The sequence below is a fragment of the Sus scrofa genome, chromosome 2, assembly GCF_000003025.6.
Source record: "Sus scrofa isolate TJ Tabasco breed Duroc chromosome 2, Sscrofa11.1, whole genome shotgun sequence".
Taxonomy (NCBI): Eukaryota; Metazoa; Chordata; class Mammalia; order Artiodactyla; family Suidae; genus Sus; species Sus scrofa.
In genome coordinates, this window is record NC_010444.4 from 47,447,732 (window position 1) to 47,466,313 (window position 18,582).

General features: G+C 37.8%; 1 protein-coding gene across 3 annotated transcripts in view; it reads right to left on the minus strand.

Annotated features, from left to right (window-relative positions):
- Window positions 1,431-18,582, minus strand: part of USP47 (ubiquitin specific peptidase 47) — a 134,732-nt gene continuing 117,580 nt past the window's right edge. For all 3 annotated transcript variants that reach the window (XM_021083314.1, XM_021083316.1, XM_021083315.1), the window contains 8 exons: window positions 14,174-14,349; window positions 13,729-13,809; window positions 11,163-11,278; window positions 10,689-10,807; window positions 7,870-8,000; window positions 6,181-6,228; window positions 5,956-6,086; window positions 1,431-4,822 (listed from right to left, as the gene is read on the minus strand). In XM_021083314.1, coding sequence (XP_020938973.1) covers window positions 4,648-4,822; window positions 5,956-6,086; window positions 6,181-6,228; window positions 7,870-8,000; window positions 10,689-10,807; window positions 11,163-11,278; window positions 13,729-13,809; window positions 14,174-14,349 — 977 coding nt within the window. In that variant the 3' untranslated portion in view covers window positions 1,431-4,647. The remainder of the gene's footprint in view (window positions 4,823-5,955; window positions 6,087-6,180; window positions 6,229-7,869; window positions 8,001-10,688; window positions 10,808-11,162; window positions 11,279-13,728; window positions 13,810-14,173; window positions 14,350-18,582) is intronic.

An 18,582-nucleotide genomic window follows, 5' to 3' on the forward strand; every position in this document is an offset into this window, starting at 1 on the left:
CTGGCCAATAATGCCAAAAGGAGCAGAAGAACCTTGGAGAGAGGACTGGATGGAGCAGACGGAGGCTGAGGAGGGCAGAGATAAAGATGGATTCCTACTGCACCCTGAGATAGGGCCATGGAAGAAACATAACATTGAGGGGACTAGTGCAGCAAGGGATACAGTGGTACATACTAGAGAGGAATGTCTCTTCCCAGCAGGAAGTTAACAAAAGATGCTCCGGTTTCATAAGGGACCCCCCCCGCCCCGCCCCGGGATGTTTGGAGTTGAGTCCTTGGCTGGTAGGAGCTGTAGGGAATCTACCTTCTATGAGTTAATGGTGACCAGACAAAAGGGGACAGTAACCTCACCACCACCAACAGGAGGCTGATCTTCTCCCTTCTTCCTTACCTCTTCCACCATCCACAGAGCTGGTGCAGAAAGAGCCAGGGGGCAGTGAGAGCTCTGACAGCAGCCTCCTTCCTTCTCCAAGCAGAGCGGGCCCTGAGCAGGGTGGGAGGAGGAGCTTTGAATCAAATGCCTGAGAAAACTTCAACGAGGTCAGATGGTCTGAGTTACACAGAGACTCAAAAGGTACAGGACTACACCGAGAGCTTGATGAGAGTCTGCTTTCAGTGAGAAACCACATTCAACAAAACACAGTTGGCATAGTTGCTGCACAAACAGAATCACTGCTTTATGCTTATCTCAACAAGGTGATACTTGTTCAAGAGGTTACTTAGGCATTGTAAAAGGCTGCACATTAAGTGTGCTTTCTAGATTGGGGGAAGGGGCAGGTTGGGAGCAAAGGAAGCCGAGGGAAAGAATGGTACTCACCTTTTAGGCAAGGTTATCTATTCCCTGGTCTGGTAAATTCTCAGGCTCTGACCAATCAGAAGACCAGCTCCTTCTGTGCAGGTTAGCAGGTGAGGGGAGGCAGGTGGCGGTGTTATCACAGGAAAGCTGCAGGGCACCCCTCCCCCAGCGCCTTTTTGCCCTTCTAGCTTGGCCCTTAGTGATTGTTTTAGTCTTTTCTAAAAGGTAACACATGATTTAATGCACTATGGATTTAGTGAAGTATTCTTGTTTCTGAAAGGCAAGTTTTGAAAATTAACACTACATCTAACCAAATGATCATGGTGGCCCCTTCCCAAAAATGACATCGAAGGAGCATCTTCTGATGTCAGGTATAACAACTAGCTACAAGCTTTATTTGGGCCACAAACTCCTTTGCAAACCCTTTTTTTTTTTTTTTTTTTTTTTGCAAACCCAATTTTAATTAAAAGCAAAAACAAAAAAAAAAAAACAAATGAACACTTACCAGAGCCCTAGAAAACTATACACACACACAATTTTGCTTTTGATTTAAGGATTTATGGCCTTGTAAGGTTTTTGACTGCTAGTGACCAAAATATTCATTTGTTTTGCAAAAATTACACAGAACTGTTTAGATGGAATACTTTTATTTAGCAAATAAAAAACTTGCTATTTCAGATTATTTTCTATTTCATATGCTCTAGACTACAATTTGCAAATTACAAGTGCAAGAGGTGGTTAGTCTTGAGGTTGAACAAAGGAAAAAAAAACTCAGCGAGAGAACTACAGTAACCAATTGAATAGGAAGTACTACCAAATGAACCAGAATCGATTTAATTGTATTCCATACATTCACAGGTCACTTCCAGATTTAGCAATAACACTGCAGTGCTCTGATGCTGTGCATTCTTTAGCTCGGACCACGTTGGAAGTTTGCAGCTGTCTCCTTTCAGCCTACATACCATTCCTAATGGTGCAACCTGGCAACCAATAGCTACTTGACTATCTTCTAATTGTGGCATAGTTCACCCCTGTTTTCTCAGAATCTTAAAGTGCTTTCCATTCCATTATGAAAGAGCTCACCAAATACCACGGTAGCATAGGGCTCCTTCTCTCATTATTTTTATCTTGTCGTGGCTACCATCCCTTACTTAGTTTGAGAAGTGGACGTTCATCTAGCAAGCCTCTGCACAGACTAAATCAACACTGTACAGACAGCTAAATAAACAAGCTATAGCCCTGAAACCACAGCTCTTGGTTCCTTGGCCAGAATGCATCCCTGACTGTGAGCCCCTGCCTCAGAAATGTAGGTACTTGGTTCTCACAGGGTGTGCCTGGTTGACCTCAATTCATGTGCCCCACGGTAAAAACTCTTCAAAAGTTTGGCATGACCCATGGGAAGCAGGGTCACAATTTATTGCATGTGGCCTGCCTCAGCCTCAGAAGATTTAGGAGATGACAGAACACCAGGTTCCACTGCCCCTGGGCTTGGGGCTTGATCTAAGCACCTCTTGGCTTACAGATGCTCAAGCGATTCTCTGAATTTGAGGGAGGCTCACACATTAACCTCTTTCCCCCAAGTTACTGCCCATTGCCATTAAATCCACTTGAAAAGTTCACCACCCCCTCTACTGAAATTATTAAAGTGTGACATTGTGTGTTCTCTCAATCAGGCACTGAAAAGCGAGAAGCTTTAATTTTTTCTTTTCTATAATGAAATACCTATTTCCTTTACTTTTGCTATTTGTAATATGCCTGTAATGAGAAGCAGTAAACACGGAACAAAAAAACAGGGCAGATGGCACAGAATGAGGAGCAGGTATGAGGATTTTACCATTTACTCTTATAGGAACACTAAACCAAACAAGGCCCAGAGCCCATTTTGTTTACAAATTGGCCTACCCTGCTTCATAGAGTCAGTCACTCTGTAAAGCAGAAACTGCCTTTACTAACCCCTGTATCCCAAGTAGGCAGGTGTATCAGAACCAAAGAGCTGTCAGGTTACATCAGAAAATTTAAGTGACCCGAAAGACAACTCATCACAAACGCTTCCAGTTTTCCTCTGAGAACACCACCAATTCCACTAATGCAAACTCACAACAGTATTGTCATCAAATTCTGCAGAATGCTACTGTTTACACAGAATAAAAATTAGCCAGAAAAATCCCTTAGAAAAGATTTTCTTCCCTTGTGGAGACTTTTAATTAAGAGATTAGGGAATTCTCAATCATTATATTCCAACTGTGGCCAACATTTACTAATACTATTTTCTAATTTTTTCTTAAAAGGAAAAAAAGGGTAAAATTTTGATTTTGAAACATTGACAGGATTCTCCAGTTAAATATTAACATCTTTTCATCTCTCTTATGAGAACTTAACTGTAAACATGTTATCATAGAAATAAGATAATTCTTCAACACACATTACAAAATGCTGTATTTAAAGAAAACAAATCTATTCTGAACCCATATTCTTCATCCACAAAAGTTTAATGACTAAAATAACACAACAGAATGAACAAATGTTTTATTGGCATGTTCATTGTTGTAAACAGCATCTGGCATGAAAAAGTTTTACCAAAACCTTTTTTATTGATTTTTATAAATTAGATGGCATTTTCAAAAATTTACGTAGAATTGTGTTCATTTAAGAGTCATATTTAGCAAAGCAAAAACTTGCTGATTCTAATAGGCTTTGCAATGAAATCATGTTGACTGCATTAGCCTGTGCCATGACCTGACTTGCTAGCAAGTTTATTCAACACGATGTTAAGACATTTCCCCAAAGTTAAACTACACATAACTAGTTATCAACTCCAAAAATTAAAGTGGGACTTACAAGGGTTCCAGGAAATTCAAACTTGAAGTCCATCTTCAAAAAAAATGTACAAAAGGAAAAAAAAACAAAAAAACTGAAGCCGCTGAACAGAAAAACCTCATTAACAAAGGCAAATACAATCGTATGGGACCCAGTACTGAGGAATCTCACTGAGGATTACATTACATAGACTGCTCTACTTCTCCATGTACACAAACGTACATCATGAATGACATGTGAAAGGAATAACCATGGGAAATAGCCGAACTGCAATTGTGATAACTCAATAGGATCAATTTTATTTACATGCTGAATGAATGAGTGAAACGTATTCTCTACATCCATAACTTACGTACAATCAGTTATAATTACAACATGGCAGCATTTTAAGCTGCCACCTGCTAGGAGCAGTCTAAGGGAAACGTTTTGATGTTCCAGAATAATGTTCTTAATACTTTGCAAAAAAATGAAACAACAAAAAGAAACACTTCACAATTCTTTACTGGGTTACAGCTGGTTCTAAGAATTTCTTTCTTCAGCTCCTATTTTTGCTGCTTTCCAAGAGTCAACACACGTTGCATTTACTTCCAAATTGTCAATGAGGTAATGTGTGTATCAGTGAAATAAACAGAAAATTCATTCATTCATGGCCTTTGCACAGCTTTTATTATTAAGCTATGAGCATCCTGTTTGAGGCTGGTTTTACTAGCGACTATGTGCACGTCTGTCCGCAAAAAAGAAGTTTACTCGTTCCCCTTCCCCCTTTTCTAGTAGCAGGTTTTGCTTTTTTGTTTTTATTTTTTTGCACATCCCTTTTCACTTTACAGTACATTTGACTATAGTGCACAACATGATTCCAAGTCAAAACAGTGGCCCATTGGGCACTGAGCTTCTGATTGGTGAAGGGCAGTCCAATCAGTGCTGGTGTCACTGGGTTACCCCTAACCACATCAGGCCATAATGGCACTACACAGTAGCAGTGAACCGTCTAATTAAAACCGAAAATCCCCCAGGGAAAAGGCTACACTAGCAGAGTCAGTCTTGAGTCAGATCTTTATTTGGTGCTCCATCCAGATATATTTTTAGTGCTTTCTCTTTCCGAGGTGAGTACGTTACACGATGTCCCGTCTTCTGGAGTCGACTGCTTTCTTTTTTCATCAGTTCATTTCTTTGCTCATCTGTCAACTCCATTAATTCTTCTGTTTTATCCCTGATTTAAAATATTAATGACATATTAGACTGGGAGAGCCATCTGCCTTTTTAAATTTATGCTTAAATGCTATATAATGCTCCTCAGGGAGAAAATGAAATCTGGTTGTCACCACTGAAGTTAAATAACCTCATATACTAAGGTGTCCTAGATTTCTCACGTGTTTATTATATTAACAACAGCATTCACTTCTAAAAATGGCATGGAATAATTTCATGTTACTATTAATAAATTCCACGTTAGGAGTTTCCATCGTGGCTCAGTGGTTAACGAATCCGACTAGGAACCATGAGGTTGTGGGTCATTGCTCAGTGGGTTAAGGATCTGGCGTTGCCATGAGCTGTGCTGAAGACTGCAGACGCAGCTCGGATCTCTCGTTGCTGTGACTGTGGCGTACGCCAGTGGCTACAGCTCCTATTAGACCCCTAGCCTGGGAATCTCCATATGCTGTGCGAGCAGCCCTGGAAAAACACAAAAAAAAAGACAAAAATAAATAAATAAATAAATAAATAAATAAATTCCACGTTAAATAACGGCTATCATTTATTGAATATCTATAATAGGCACTATGCCAGTTTTTTTTAAAAATTCAATAGTTTTAATTCTCATAAAGTCCTACAAGGTTGACAGCACTGTTGCCATTTTACAGATGGGGACCTAGGTAATTAACAAAGCTAAATCTCAACCCATACGTGCCAGGCTCCCATGACTTTGCTTTTCCCTCTATCTGTTGATAGCTGATACAGCAGCCACAGCCACATGTGCCTACTGAGTGCTTGACATCTGTCTGATCCAAATTGAGATGGGCAGCAAGTGTAATATACACACAATATTTCTACGACTTACTACAAGAAAGATAATGTAAAATATCTCATAAGTGATTTTTTATATTGTTTTTCATGTTGTAATGAGAATTTGGATGTATAGCATTAGAAATATTTCATTAAAATAATTTCACCTTTTTACTTTTTAAAACATGGCTACTAGAAATTTCAAAACGTAATGTGTGGCTCTCACTATATTTCTACTGGTCAGGGCTGCTCTATATCATATGAATAAAACTATTTATGAAAAACAGGATGTACAACAAAAATGTTATTTCACTAGAATTACCAAAACATGGTGAATGTTACCTATAAAATATGACTGCACCATCATCACAGATATAAAGAGGCCAGACATTCAGGGTAGAAACTTTAGGATTCCAGTCCAAATCCTGATGAATATCAAGGACAGAAATATCACAGGGAAAAGTTCCTCTACCCTAAGGAGAAAAGAAAGAATGAATAAATCACACCATTAGCCATATTTACTGAACACTAGTATCCAGATGCAAACAAACATTCTCAGGGCCTTACCTTGGCAAATTCAATATCTTCCAAAGGAATTCCACTAATCTCACAAAGCTGTAAAAGGAAACACTTTATATGAGTTCATTTAAAAAATAAATATGCTGAGATAGGTTATTTTCCTTTGACCCGCAGAAACAGCTTGATTTTTTTTCCCAAAGAAGTAACATATGTTTGATATAAAAATTTTTTACGAGTTCCCGCTGTGGCTCTACAGGTTAAGAACCTGACATAGTATCCATGAGGATGCGAGTTTGATCCCTGGCCTTGCTCAATGGGTTAAGGATCCAGCGTTGCAGTGGCATGGTTGCAGATGCAGCTTGGATCCAGTGTTGCTGTGGCTGTGGTGTAGGCCTACAGTTCACGCTCCAATTTGACTCCTAGCCCAGACTCTTCCACATGCCACAGGTGAAGCCTTTAAAGAAAAAAAATTTCTTTTTAAAGCAGGACATGGAATTTTCTCCTCTGTCCCCCTGCAAATGCCAGGTCTCAAAAATGTCAATTTAGTATATTTCTTCAGGACCTTTCCCTATGCATATATAAAATACATACACACACTTAGAAAATACATAAGATGTATTTATGGAATATCTATACAATAATTTTATACAGCCTATATATAAGATTAAAATACAGAGTAATATAACCTTATTCTCTTCAATAGTTGAAAAATATACCATTTTATTTCCTACTGATGGACACTGAGCATGTTTTTAATTCTTCCCAGTTACAGTGCTGTAATATGTATCTCCAAGAATATCTTTGCATATTTCTGCAAGTATTTCTTTTTAATGAATTCTCAGATGTGGAAGTACACATCTGAAATGTTGATAAATAATGCCAAACTGAACCCTGAAAAAACTATCAATTACCCACTTATCAAAGGCGTATGATGTTGCTTGTTCACCCCAAACCTTGATGACTCTAGGCATTTTTTAAATTTTCTAAATCTTCATCAATTTAAGATGCAAAAAATGCTGTTATTGTTTTAACTTCTATTTCTTCTTCTATGAATTGCTTATTCATGTTCTTTGCTTATTTTAAAATTAAATTGCCCGGGTTAGGTGCACTGTACAGAGATCTAAACTTTTATGTTGCCTTCCTTTTCTTTTTTGGGTTTTGGTATTATACTTACAAATATCTTTCCCTTGCTGAGATTACAAAAATATTTTCAATTATTTTCACCTAGAACATTTATCATTTTTTATATTTTAAAATATAAATTAATACATTTAGAACTTATTTTTGTGTTTGGTGTGAAATGTGGAAATAAATTTTTTCCCAAATGCTGACTGTTTTCATAGCACTTATGAATAATTTGCCCTTTCTCTAGAGAGCCTTAGAATTACCACCTTTAAAATGGAAAATGCAAAAGAGACCTTCATATGTACTTTTTACACAATTCTACTTCATTTGGCTTTTCAAATATATACAGCTATTTATTCTAGTAACTCTAACTAATCCTAACTACTTAGGGCAAAGTTGATCCAAGCAACAAGAACTAAGGGTCTACTTCTGGGTGGCCAGAAAAGAGTGTAATTTTCCAAAGCATCAGCGCCCTCAGAAACAACAGTGTGACAGAGACAAAGAAAAGAGAGTCTGCTGCATCAGTGTTTGGCATTCACTTCCTAGGGTATCTCTTATTATGCAACAGAGAGGAAAATGTGTACTGGTTCACTCTGTTTAAAATAAACTTACCTTCTCTCGCAACTCATCGACACTGCTGCTTTCCAACACAACCTCCTGGAAGGGATCCAACTTCATTTCTGAAGGCCTCCACCGTCTTGACAAAACCGCAAGTTGGGACATGGATTTCATCTTCTCCACCCCTAAGAATATGCAAGATTAGGCCATCATTCTATTTACTCTTAAAGTTCATATCTGCCTTTTCTTGTCTTAACTAACTAAACAAAAATATTTACTTCAAGAGTTATTCTTAAAAAGTGGGCATAAAAGGAAGCAATTAACCCAAGGAGTGTTTTTTTTTCTTTTCTTTTCTTTCTTTCGACTGTGTTCAAGGCATGCGGAAGTTTCTGGGTCAGGGATAGAACCCGTGCCACTGCAGTGACAATGCCGGACCCCTAAGTCACTGTGCCACAAGAGAACTCCCCTAAGGAGTTTTTGGAATAAAATATTTATTCTCTTCCCTTAAGTCTGAGAAGTTAACTTTTTTTTTTTTTTTTTTTTTTTTTTTTTGTTTTTTGTTTTGTTTTTTGTATTTCTTGGCCTCCCGCATATGAGGTGCCAGCTAGGGTTGAATCGAGCTGTAGCACCCCTACCCAGACCACAGCCCATCCGAGCCAGTCTGCACCTACACCACAGCTCACACCACCGACGTAACCCACTGACAACAACCACCGCAACCTCATGTCCTATCGATCGTACCACTCACCACGACGGGAACTCCAGAAGTTAACTCTTAACTCTTGCAAGCTCTCCTTCTACCAGTACTCCTAATTCACTGCTCTACCAATTACTCTGTTCTTTGGAACTCTAATCTTTGCTTCTTGTTGGCTACTATCCTACAATCTAAATCATAATCAAATCATCCTATATTCTTTTTTAACTCACTCATTAATCCTTCTCATTTACTCCCAAACTTACTGATTCTTCAAAATCCAGCTCAGTTGTTACCTTTCTCCTTGATGCACATCAGAGCCAATGAAATGGTACTGATTTGACCCTTTGCATCTATCATTTTGGAATCACAGGTTTGCAGTTCTGGTTTTTCTACATACTGTGCATCTATCTGGAAGGCAATCACTGGTCTTTATTCATTTTTGTAGCACCAGAGATCAGTAATGCCTAGCAAATTACAGGTCAATCAATGATTCTTAGATTTAATCACATGACTTATTTCCACTCAAGTATTTTGATGCTAAAATAGATTCTGAAATGATACCGATGCAAACACCCACCACCCAGGGACATTTTCTGGCTAACCCATCTCTGCTAACACATAGTCCTTCATAACAAGGGGGATGTCTAAGTCCTTCATCTCGTCCTGGCCTACCCAGACATAGCGATTATTCTGTAAGGCCCCAGGCGCTCAGAGAAGGAATTACAATTTGGAGCACTTGCCCACAAATCATGTAGATGGTATCCTGGTTGTCCCTTGGCCCCCCAGTTAACTTGTTCATTAATCAGAATCTCAAACACTGACATTTAAACCAAACTAAACCTGGAAAAAGGTGAGGTGTTAATATTATTGAACCCTGGAGTTCCTGTCATGGCTCAATGGTTAACGAATCCGACTAGGAACCATGAGGTTGTGGGTTCGATCTCTGGCCTTGCTCAGTGGGTTAAGGATCCGGTGTTGCTGTGAGCTGTGGTGTAGGTTGCAGACGCGGCTCGGATCCCGTGTTGCTGTGGCTCTTGCACAGGCCGGTGTCTACAGCTCCGACTAAACCCCTAGCCGGGGAACCTCCATATGCTGCAGGAGTGGCCAAAGAAATGGCAAAAAAAAAAAAAGACAAAAAAAATTTATTGAATCCTCTGAAAATGATCATAATCTCACATAAAAACATACAGAACTTATGATATTTTAACTTCTTTGGAAAAAGGAAAATCAAAACCTTTCTAAGCATCAGCAAAGTCACAAAAGAATATACAAGTTGTTTCCCCTGATATCTCCCAAAAGCCAACATTTCCCCCATTAACTCCTCCAAAAAACATGCCATTCAATGTACCAATGCTGATCACTAAAACCAAGAAGTGTGACAAACACAACTGATCTTCCAGATTACTGTTACAATGTTAGGTTGAATTGTGTCCTCCTTTAAAAGTCGCATGGAAGTCCTGACCCCCCAGTACCTCAGTATGTGACCTTATTTGGAAATAGGTTTGTTACGGTGGTAATCAAGTTAAAGTGAGGTCATTAAAGTGGTTACTAATCCAATACGACTAATGTCCTCATATTACAATGTGGGAAACTGAGATACAGAGAGGAAAGCCCATAGAACATCATGCGATGATGAAGGCAGAGGTGAGGGGATGCATCTACAAGCCCATGGGCCATCAAAGACTGCCAACAAAACACCAGAAGCTAGGAGAGAGGCATGGAAGAGATTCTCCCTCATAGCCCACAACCCAGACAACACCTTGATCTCAGTCTTCTGGCCTCTGAAAATGCCGGAAAATAAATTTCTGTTATTTAAGCCACCCGGTTTGTAGTACTTTGTGGCAGCCTAATACATCATTATTCTTAAAATCTCTGAAAAGTTATTAACAGCACATTCTCAAAATCTAGTAAGTAACAATAAAAAAAGAGACAAAATAACAAACATGCCTAAGAATGTTTTACTTTCTGTAAAAATGTTAAAAATACAACTTTGATATTGTAACTTGCCTGTAAAGAATTCATATATTCTCAAAATTAGAGGAAAGAAGAAATACTCAAAGGCAAATAGATTCAGAGAAAAGATAGAAGAAATTCATTATTTGATTAAAAATTATAGGCTTCTACTATTTCTAGAGAATTTCTAACTGATATTTCCCCACAAAAATATTATTAATACCATCAAGAACTTCAAGGAAAACCTCCCAGTTGCTGGAAATATTAATATCTTCTTCATAAATATGATAATCCAAAAAGACAGTGCCAGGATTCTTCCATGTTTTTTTCCTTAGACGAAACCTAAAAATGTGATAAGACATTTTAAACTACTGTATATGGAAATTCTCAACTTAAAAAAATGACATGAAATTTCACATCAAAGAAAAATGAACTATGTTCAAATATAAAAGTGGTTATTTCATTAAAATTTTGAGAAAATATAATGAAATGCTTTCAAGATATCAAATTTAGTATCCTACAGAGGACGTTCAAATTCTAATACTTTTGCTTAGTTCTGTTATATTAATCTGCAATATTAAAATTCAGTATGGTACAGGAATTTTTAATTCTTCTACTTTTATAAAATTATACCAATCCCTATCAGTTGAACACAGGTTTTCTTCAAACTGCTGATGATGCTGTAATTTTACTTTACCTGTCAATACTGAGCTCTAAACCACACTGCTCCCTGAGTTGAGGAATTAACTCCTCTTTCGATTGCCGTACAGTCATTCCTTTAGCAAACACAGCATCTAGCAGAAACTTGCAGGGCTAGGGATATAAGTATAAACAATTAGCGCCTAGACTACACATTAAAATAAGACTTAACAAGACTTTTTTTTTTTTTTTTTTTTTGTCTTTTTTGCTATTTCTTGGGCTGCTCCAGCGGCATATGGAGGTTCCCAGGCTAGGGGTCAAATCGGAGCTGTAGCCACCGGTCTACGCCAGAGCCACAGCAACGCGGGATCCGAGCCGCGTCTGCAACCTACACCACAGCTCACGGCAACACCAGATCCTTAACCCACTGAGCAAGGGCAGGGACTGAACCCGCAACCTCATGGTTCCTAGTCAGATTCGTTAACCACTGCGCCACGACGGGAACTCCTTAACAAGACTTTTTATTTGCACCTTATAGTGTGACAATTACTAAATTGGGATTACGAGTCTATCTTCCTTGATTTAAATTTTGGCTCTGCTACTTACTCTCTGGAGCAAAGCTTACCTACTATTTCTATGCCTCAGTTTTCTCACCTGTAAACTGAAGACAGTGTCTTCCTCAGAGTCAGTGTGAAGACTAAATAAGATATTTGTATTTCCCTTCTTGTAATATAATGATCATAATTTTGAAAGCTCACCATCATGAAGGAAATGCATGCTAATTCTCCAAATACTTCCATTGTCTCAAAAGAGACATAATATCCACAAAGCTCAAACTCAGAAGATACAACTCAAAATGAGTGTAATGGATCATATATAAGAGATATGACTTATGTATAATAAAACATTTGTTGAACAAATGAAGGCATTTTTATGGAAACTTTATCCCCTTATTTGCTATTTGTTTTTCACATCTGTCTAGATCCTCACTAAGATATCATATATATATCTTGAAAAGAGTGTCTTTGCCCTGTTCTTCTGGGTATTCGCCACAACCTTATACATCACAGGAAATAAGATACTTTATTACTTCCCAAAAAGCATAGCTTGTTCAGATCCTTAATCCACTACTGACAAGTTATATGACCTTGGGTAAGTTGCTTAATTTCTCTGTGCCTCGGTTTCTTAATCTATAAGATGGGAATAATAGTACTTATATAAAAGAGTTAACTGACGAGGAAAAGAGGAGTTAATATTTGTAAGTGCCTAGAGCACAAAACAACACGAGATATAATGCCTGCTAAATACGAAAAGACTCTCTGAACACAAAAAGTACCATATAATCTATAGGTCAACCACTATCCTTGTAGCATTATATGATCATTCTCAGAAAATAAATACAAACAAATCCACCTTTAAAAGCAGAAAATGGGAGTTCCCATTGTGGCTCAGTGGGTCAAGAGCCTGATATAGTGTCCACGAGGATGGAAGTTTGATCCCTAGCCTCGCTCAGGGGGTTGAAGATCCAGCCTTGCTGCAAGATGCGGTGTGGGTTTGCAGATGCAGCTCAAATCTGGCGTTGCTGTGGTTATGGTGTGGGCCAGCACCTGCAGCTCCGATTCAACTCCTAGCCTGGGAACTTCCATATGCCACAGTGTAGGCCTGTAAAAAGAAAAAAAAAAAATTTTTTTTTTTAAAGTAGAAAATGTTAGCCACTCTAGCATTTGCAGCAATACTTTAGACCCAGGGGATGGCAAAAATGGCCTGAGGGCCACATTTATCCAGTGCCTGTTTTTGTAACTGAAAAAAAAATTTTTTTTTTTGGTCTTTTTGCCGTTTCTAGGGCCGCTCCTTCGGCATATGGAGGTTCCCAGGCTAGGGGTCGAATTGGAGCTGTAGCCACTGGCCTACACCAGAGCCACAGCAACTCGGGATCTGAGCCGTGTCTGCCACCTACACCACAGCTCATGGCAACGCCAGATCCTTAACCCACTGAGCAAGGCCAGGGACCGAACCCGCAACCTCAGGGTTCCTAGTCGGATTTGTTAACCACTGCGCCATGACGGGAACTCCTATAAGTGAAATTTTATTGGAACACAGCCACTCCCACTGGCTTATGTACTGTCTATGTCTGCTTTTGTGCTAGAATGGCAGAACTGAGTAGTTGCGACAGAGGCAATATGACCTGCGCTATTGAAATATTTCCTAAAAAAAAGTTTGGCCACCCCTGCTTTGGAGCGATATAATGAAATACTTAGTGGAGTTCCCATCATGGCACAGAGGAAACAAATCCAACTAAGAACCATGAGGTTTCGGGTTCAATCCTTGGCCTCACTCAGTGGGTTGAAGATCTGGCGTTGCCGTGAGCTGTGGTGTAGATCACGGACATGGCTCAGATCCCGAATTGCTGTGGCTGTGGTGTAGGCCGGCAGCTGTAGCTCTGATTAGAACCCTAGCCTGGGAACCTCCATGTGCCGTGGGTGTGGCCCTAAAAAGCAACAAAACAAAACAAAACAAAACAAAAACTGAAAACCCACAAAATACTTAGTAATAAAATCTATGCATTGTATGTTTTTAATAACTACCAAATGTGATCTTATATTGCTTGTAAGTATATTACTTACCTCTTGTTCATTGACTAGAAGCTGGTACACTTTAACTCTGTATTCTCCTTTTTTAAGTGCTCTCCCCAGTCTAATTGTAATCTATAAATTAAAAACACTTTTTTTGTAAGATGTACTGTCTCAGCAGCATAAACTACCCATCCTCACCCCAATTATTTAGTATTTTTTCCCCAATGCTTTAGATTATGGGTTCTTTGAGAACAGGTATATCTTTTACCTCTGATTCCCCAGCACCTAGAATAGTAACTGACACACAGTTAACATTTAACAAATGTTTGTTAGATGAACGGAGAAAACAACAACAAAAAAGCCAAATAACCACTAGACATCAAAGACAAGTTACCATTTTAGGGTATCTAGTTCACCTTACTTGGAAGGAGTGCAAGATGTTCTCAAATCTATCATTTTAAACAGATTCTAATGATTGAGAATTATTTTAATCAACCTTATTGTCATCTGAAAATGATGAAAGTGTCTCATTCAGCCGGACGCTCTCAAACTCTTGATTGCTGGCATACACGCGAAAGACCTTGAAGTGAGAGGACAAAACTCCAACAAAGGGCTCTAAGTGTTGTTTGAAAGCGGCCAGAGTAATTCTTTTATCAACATGCACCATCAACCCTAAGCACGTACAAAAAAAAAACAAAAACAAAAACAAAAAACAGAAACACAAATGTAAAAGAACCCTCTGAGAGTATAAATAAAGCAGATCATATACTTCTTATTATACTATAAGCAGGGAAAAAGTACCCCTTTTCAGGTATTTGACTTTTAGCTAATATACTACACTGAATGGACAAAAAACATGGATGTTGATCATATGCTAGGTATAATCTGACAGCCTAAAAAAATATATATATATATATATATATTCTGGCTTATATACTGTGGCCACTGAATTCAAAACCAAACTTCCAGGGATTCTTTTCAAATACAGACATTTAATTCTATACAGTAATAGTGTGGGCTCTGGCTCTGTGTCAACCCTGCCTCTTCTGCAACACACATCAAGCCACCAGCCTCTGTACCTGCACTTCTTCATTTGGAAAATGGAGATTATAACAGTACCTACCAAATAGTAACTTACTGTAAATTCAACAAGGTAATATGCTTATCACACTTTCAGAACAGTGCCATATTGTCAGTAAATCTAGCTCTGGGATTTCTACCAGAAAAAAAATGTCCATACTAGTATATGAAAATACCTGTTTTAACACGTGGTTGGACTATAACAGAAATAGCATCTAATTGGATCAGAAACTCCCACCTCCTCCAAGTTTCAATTGAAGTGCCCTTGGCATCCTAATAGGATTATCTTTGATGGGCTTTATTTTTTTCTGATTACTCTCTTCATCCTTTATCCTTTATTTTATAAGCCACTCATGAGGATACTTCTGGAATATTTCTTTTTAAAAAAAATTTTTTATTACAGTTGATTTACAACATTCTGTCAATTTCTGCTGTACAGCAAAGTGACCATTTATATATATATATATATATATATATATATATACACATAAAATATTTATATATATATAAAGTGTTCTGTTTTACTCTGGTCTTTATATTCTAGTAAAGAGTAAAAACTTCACTCAGTTCTTTCTCTTGTAATAGAGCAGTGCAGAATACGAGAGCTGCCATATTGCCTCAGGCTCATGGTCTCTCTGCAGTCCCGAGACTCCCTAGGGCAGACCTCTGTTGTTCATTTTCCATGAAATTTAGACCAAAGGTCAGGAGCAAAACCCTAAAACACTCCCGGTTTACCTTCTGGGATCATCCCAACTCTTGGGTTGATGAATTTTCCTAAATGGATTTTCAAATAATGTCCATTTACTATTTTACCGGTTATGAAATACTAGTTTATCATAAAAAATGTGACTAGTATGAATTAGCAGAAAACAAACAGGGTGATGAACTTTATTTACTGTATATACTTTTGAGGCAGCATTTCCTTTAATTTGTTTAAAATGTTCATTTTTAAGAATGCCCTTAAGTATTAATAATCTAGCTTTTGGCAAACAAGCCTCTACTTATGATATCCCATGAGGTACCAAATTGTTTGACAGAAGGGTGTAATGAAAAAATTGCTTGATTAGAAATGAGAAGCTTATGGCTGAATTTTGGTTTTGCCACTTTAGTCTGATAAATGATTGAGAGGGCATCCAATCTCTCTAAGTTTCAGTTTTCTCATGGGATCATTACACCAGTCTCATTGCTTGTTATGAAATACATAAGTAAAATCTAAAGCATTACTCAAACTGCCAGCTATCACTGCCATTTTGGTTTCTCTCATAACTCCTAGTAATGTTGTATCATAGGAAGAGATGAATGTTTGTTGGTTATTGATATAGTCCAATATGATGATTAGGACCCAAGTACTCTGGAGTTAGGTGGCCTGGCCTGAATGAAGTCCTGGTTCCTCCTTATATATCAGATTTGCGATTCTGACCTTTTAATATCTCTGTACTTCAATTATCTCTATTATGAAAGGCAGATAACAGTATTTATACCTCATAATATGTTTTTGGGTCAATACATGTAAAATGCTTAACATAGCACTGGCAAAGTGTTAGCTTAGTTGAGCTATAATAATTTTGTAGCTTTAGAGAATAGCAACATTTCATTTTTCCTATCTATCCTTTCAAACCGAAGAGTTCAGTCTCTTCACAAGTGCAAACTCAAAATATCCTCAAAGGCTTTCCTTTTTATTTTCCTTTATGTATTTCTGGGAAGAGGAGGTAACCAAAATTGTACAAAGAAATATCAGTGCAAATATACTACCATTTTTATTATCTTGGCCTTCCTATTTATACCCCAATGCCTGCAGACTACAACTAGGTCACAATGGGACAGTATTTTCAGAAAAAGTTCTATAATTACTCCCTGAAACAATTCCTGGATTATAATGAATCACTTAAAGACCACCATTTTAAGTGTTGTTTTGACTATTATCTAAATGAACTGCTATACTGTATACAGTATACCACTCTTTGGATATCACTCTTTGCTTACCTATTATACCTTGCCATTCGGTCACTCTGTAGATGAACCTGTATTACTACTTAGCACCCACGTTCCCCGACACCTACTTTCAGATCCCTGTGGAACTGTGATCAGTCTTAGCAGAGACTCCTGAAACACCGAGCTGCTGGCAACATCTCCACTCCTTTTTCCCTAAGCCAGATTTTTTTTTTAAACTGAAAAGCCGTCTTCTAGGGTTTTCACCTTTTCTTTTCAGACAAACATTCTATATAGCTTCTCAAAGCCTAAATAAATTGTAGTAAATGGTTTCTCTTCATCACCTGTTTATGCTAGTAAATTAGCCCACAATTAGCCCAAAAAGGTTTAAATCGCCAGCAATCTCTTTTGTAAAGATTTCATTAACCATTCTAAGATGGAAATGAGACTTCATATTATAATTCTAAGTATTCCCACCGAATCCTTGTTATAGTTGAGACTTCATGCAAAATTTCAAGAGGTCATTCTAAAACAAACCCCTTGAAAGAAATTTCTAACCTCCTAAAGAGAAGCTACTTTTAATTTCTCCAATGCCCTGAAGGGTTGAGGACGGTAAGAAGAGTACTATCAGCTATTTCTCCTTTACTAGGATGTGAGGAAAGTAAGCAACATTTGGCAGTTATGGGGTGGAGGAATTAGTGCTAGGCTAACAATCCAAATAACCTCAATCTGATCCCAGTTGTGTGACCTCCGGCAAATTACTTAAACCAGTCTTTTCATCAGTGAAAGGTGTCTAATAATATCAATTTCACACTGCTGTTGAGAACTAAATAAGTTAATGAGAATTATAAGGAAAAAACTCCATAGAAATTTGAAATACTCTAATAATGTTGTCTCCATTTTAGCCCTGCAACCCACTTAAGTTTCTACAAGATATTGCTATGTCTGTCAAATAATTACATTGTTATCTAGATCTAATTTATGTTAACCACGGACAAATTTATGTGTTTTTACTACTGATTTCATAATTTCTATCACTTCCTTTTAAAAGACCCAATTTTGAGATTACAGGCATCATATAGCATTTAACTATTATAGTGGTTGTTTGTGTACTTTCTCCCCATGAGATGAAGCATAAGGCTACAATTTCAGTCATCTCTGAGGGCCTGGCACCTAGCATGGATTTAGGAAATAACAATAGTTGGATAAAGAGATAGATGAAGAGTAGGACTCTCCTCTAAAAGTAATGGGAAGCAAGTGCATTCAATTAGAAGCCTCTTGTAATGATTCCACCACTTACTAGCTATATATGTATATTTGGGCAAGTCACTCATTAGTTTTCCTACCAGTCAAGTGAGGATATCAATGTTTACTTTATTAATTTCAGAGAAACTTAAAGGGAGAACAAACAACTGTTTTGAAAGCTAAAATATAAAAATATAAGGGATAATATTTATATTTGCCTTCCAGACTAATGCAAGGTATCTAGGTTTTCAGCTATTTTTTAATACTAGAAGAAAGATTTTGAATCTTGAACCTGGTTGCCCTGCTAATTTCTGGTTTATATCTTGCCTGAAGCTTCCTTTAAGAAAACTTGAAGGAAAAAAAAAGATCCTTTCCTTTCTCCGACTTTCCTGGTTAGCTATGGCCCTTTTAGGGGGAGTGGGAAGGGTGCTGTCTGCTTTAGGTGATAGAAAAAGGGGAAGAGCTGCAAAAATAAAAATTTTTTCTGGGTACTGAACGTAAAATTTTCTAAAATGTCTAGCTTTTTTTTTAAGCACTGTTATCATAATTCTTTCCTTCTTTAAAAAAATTCTTAATTTTCTCTCCCCCCTTTTTAAAATCATTTCATTGGAGTTCTGACATCATTAGACCTGTATATAAGTCTAATGTACA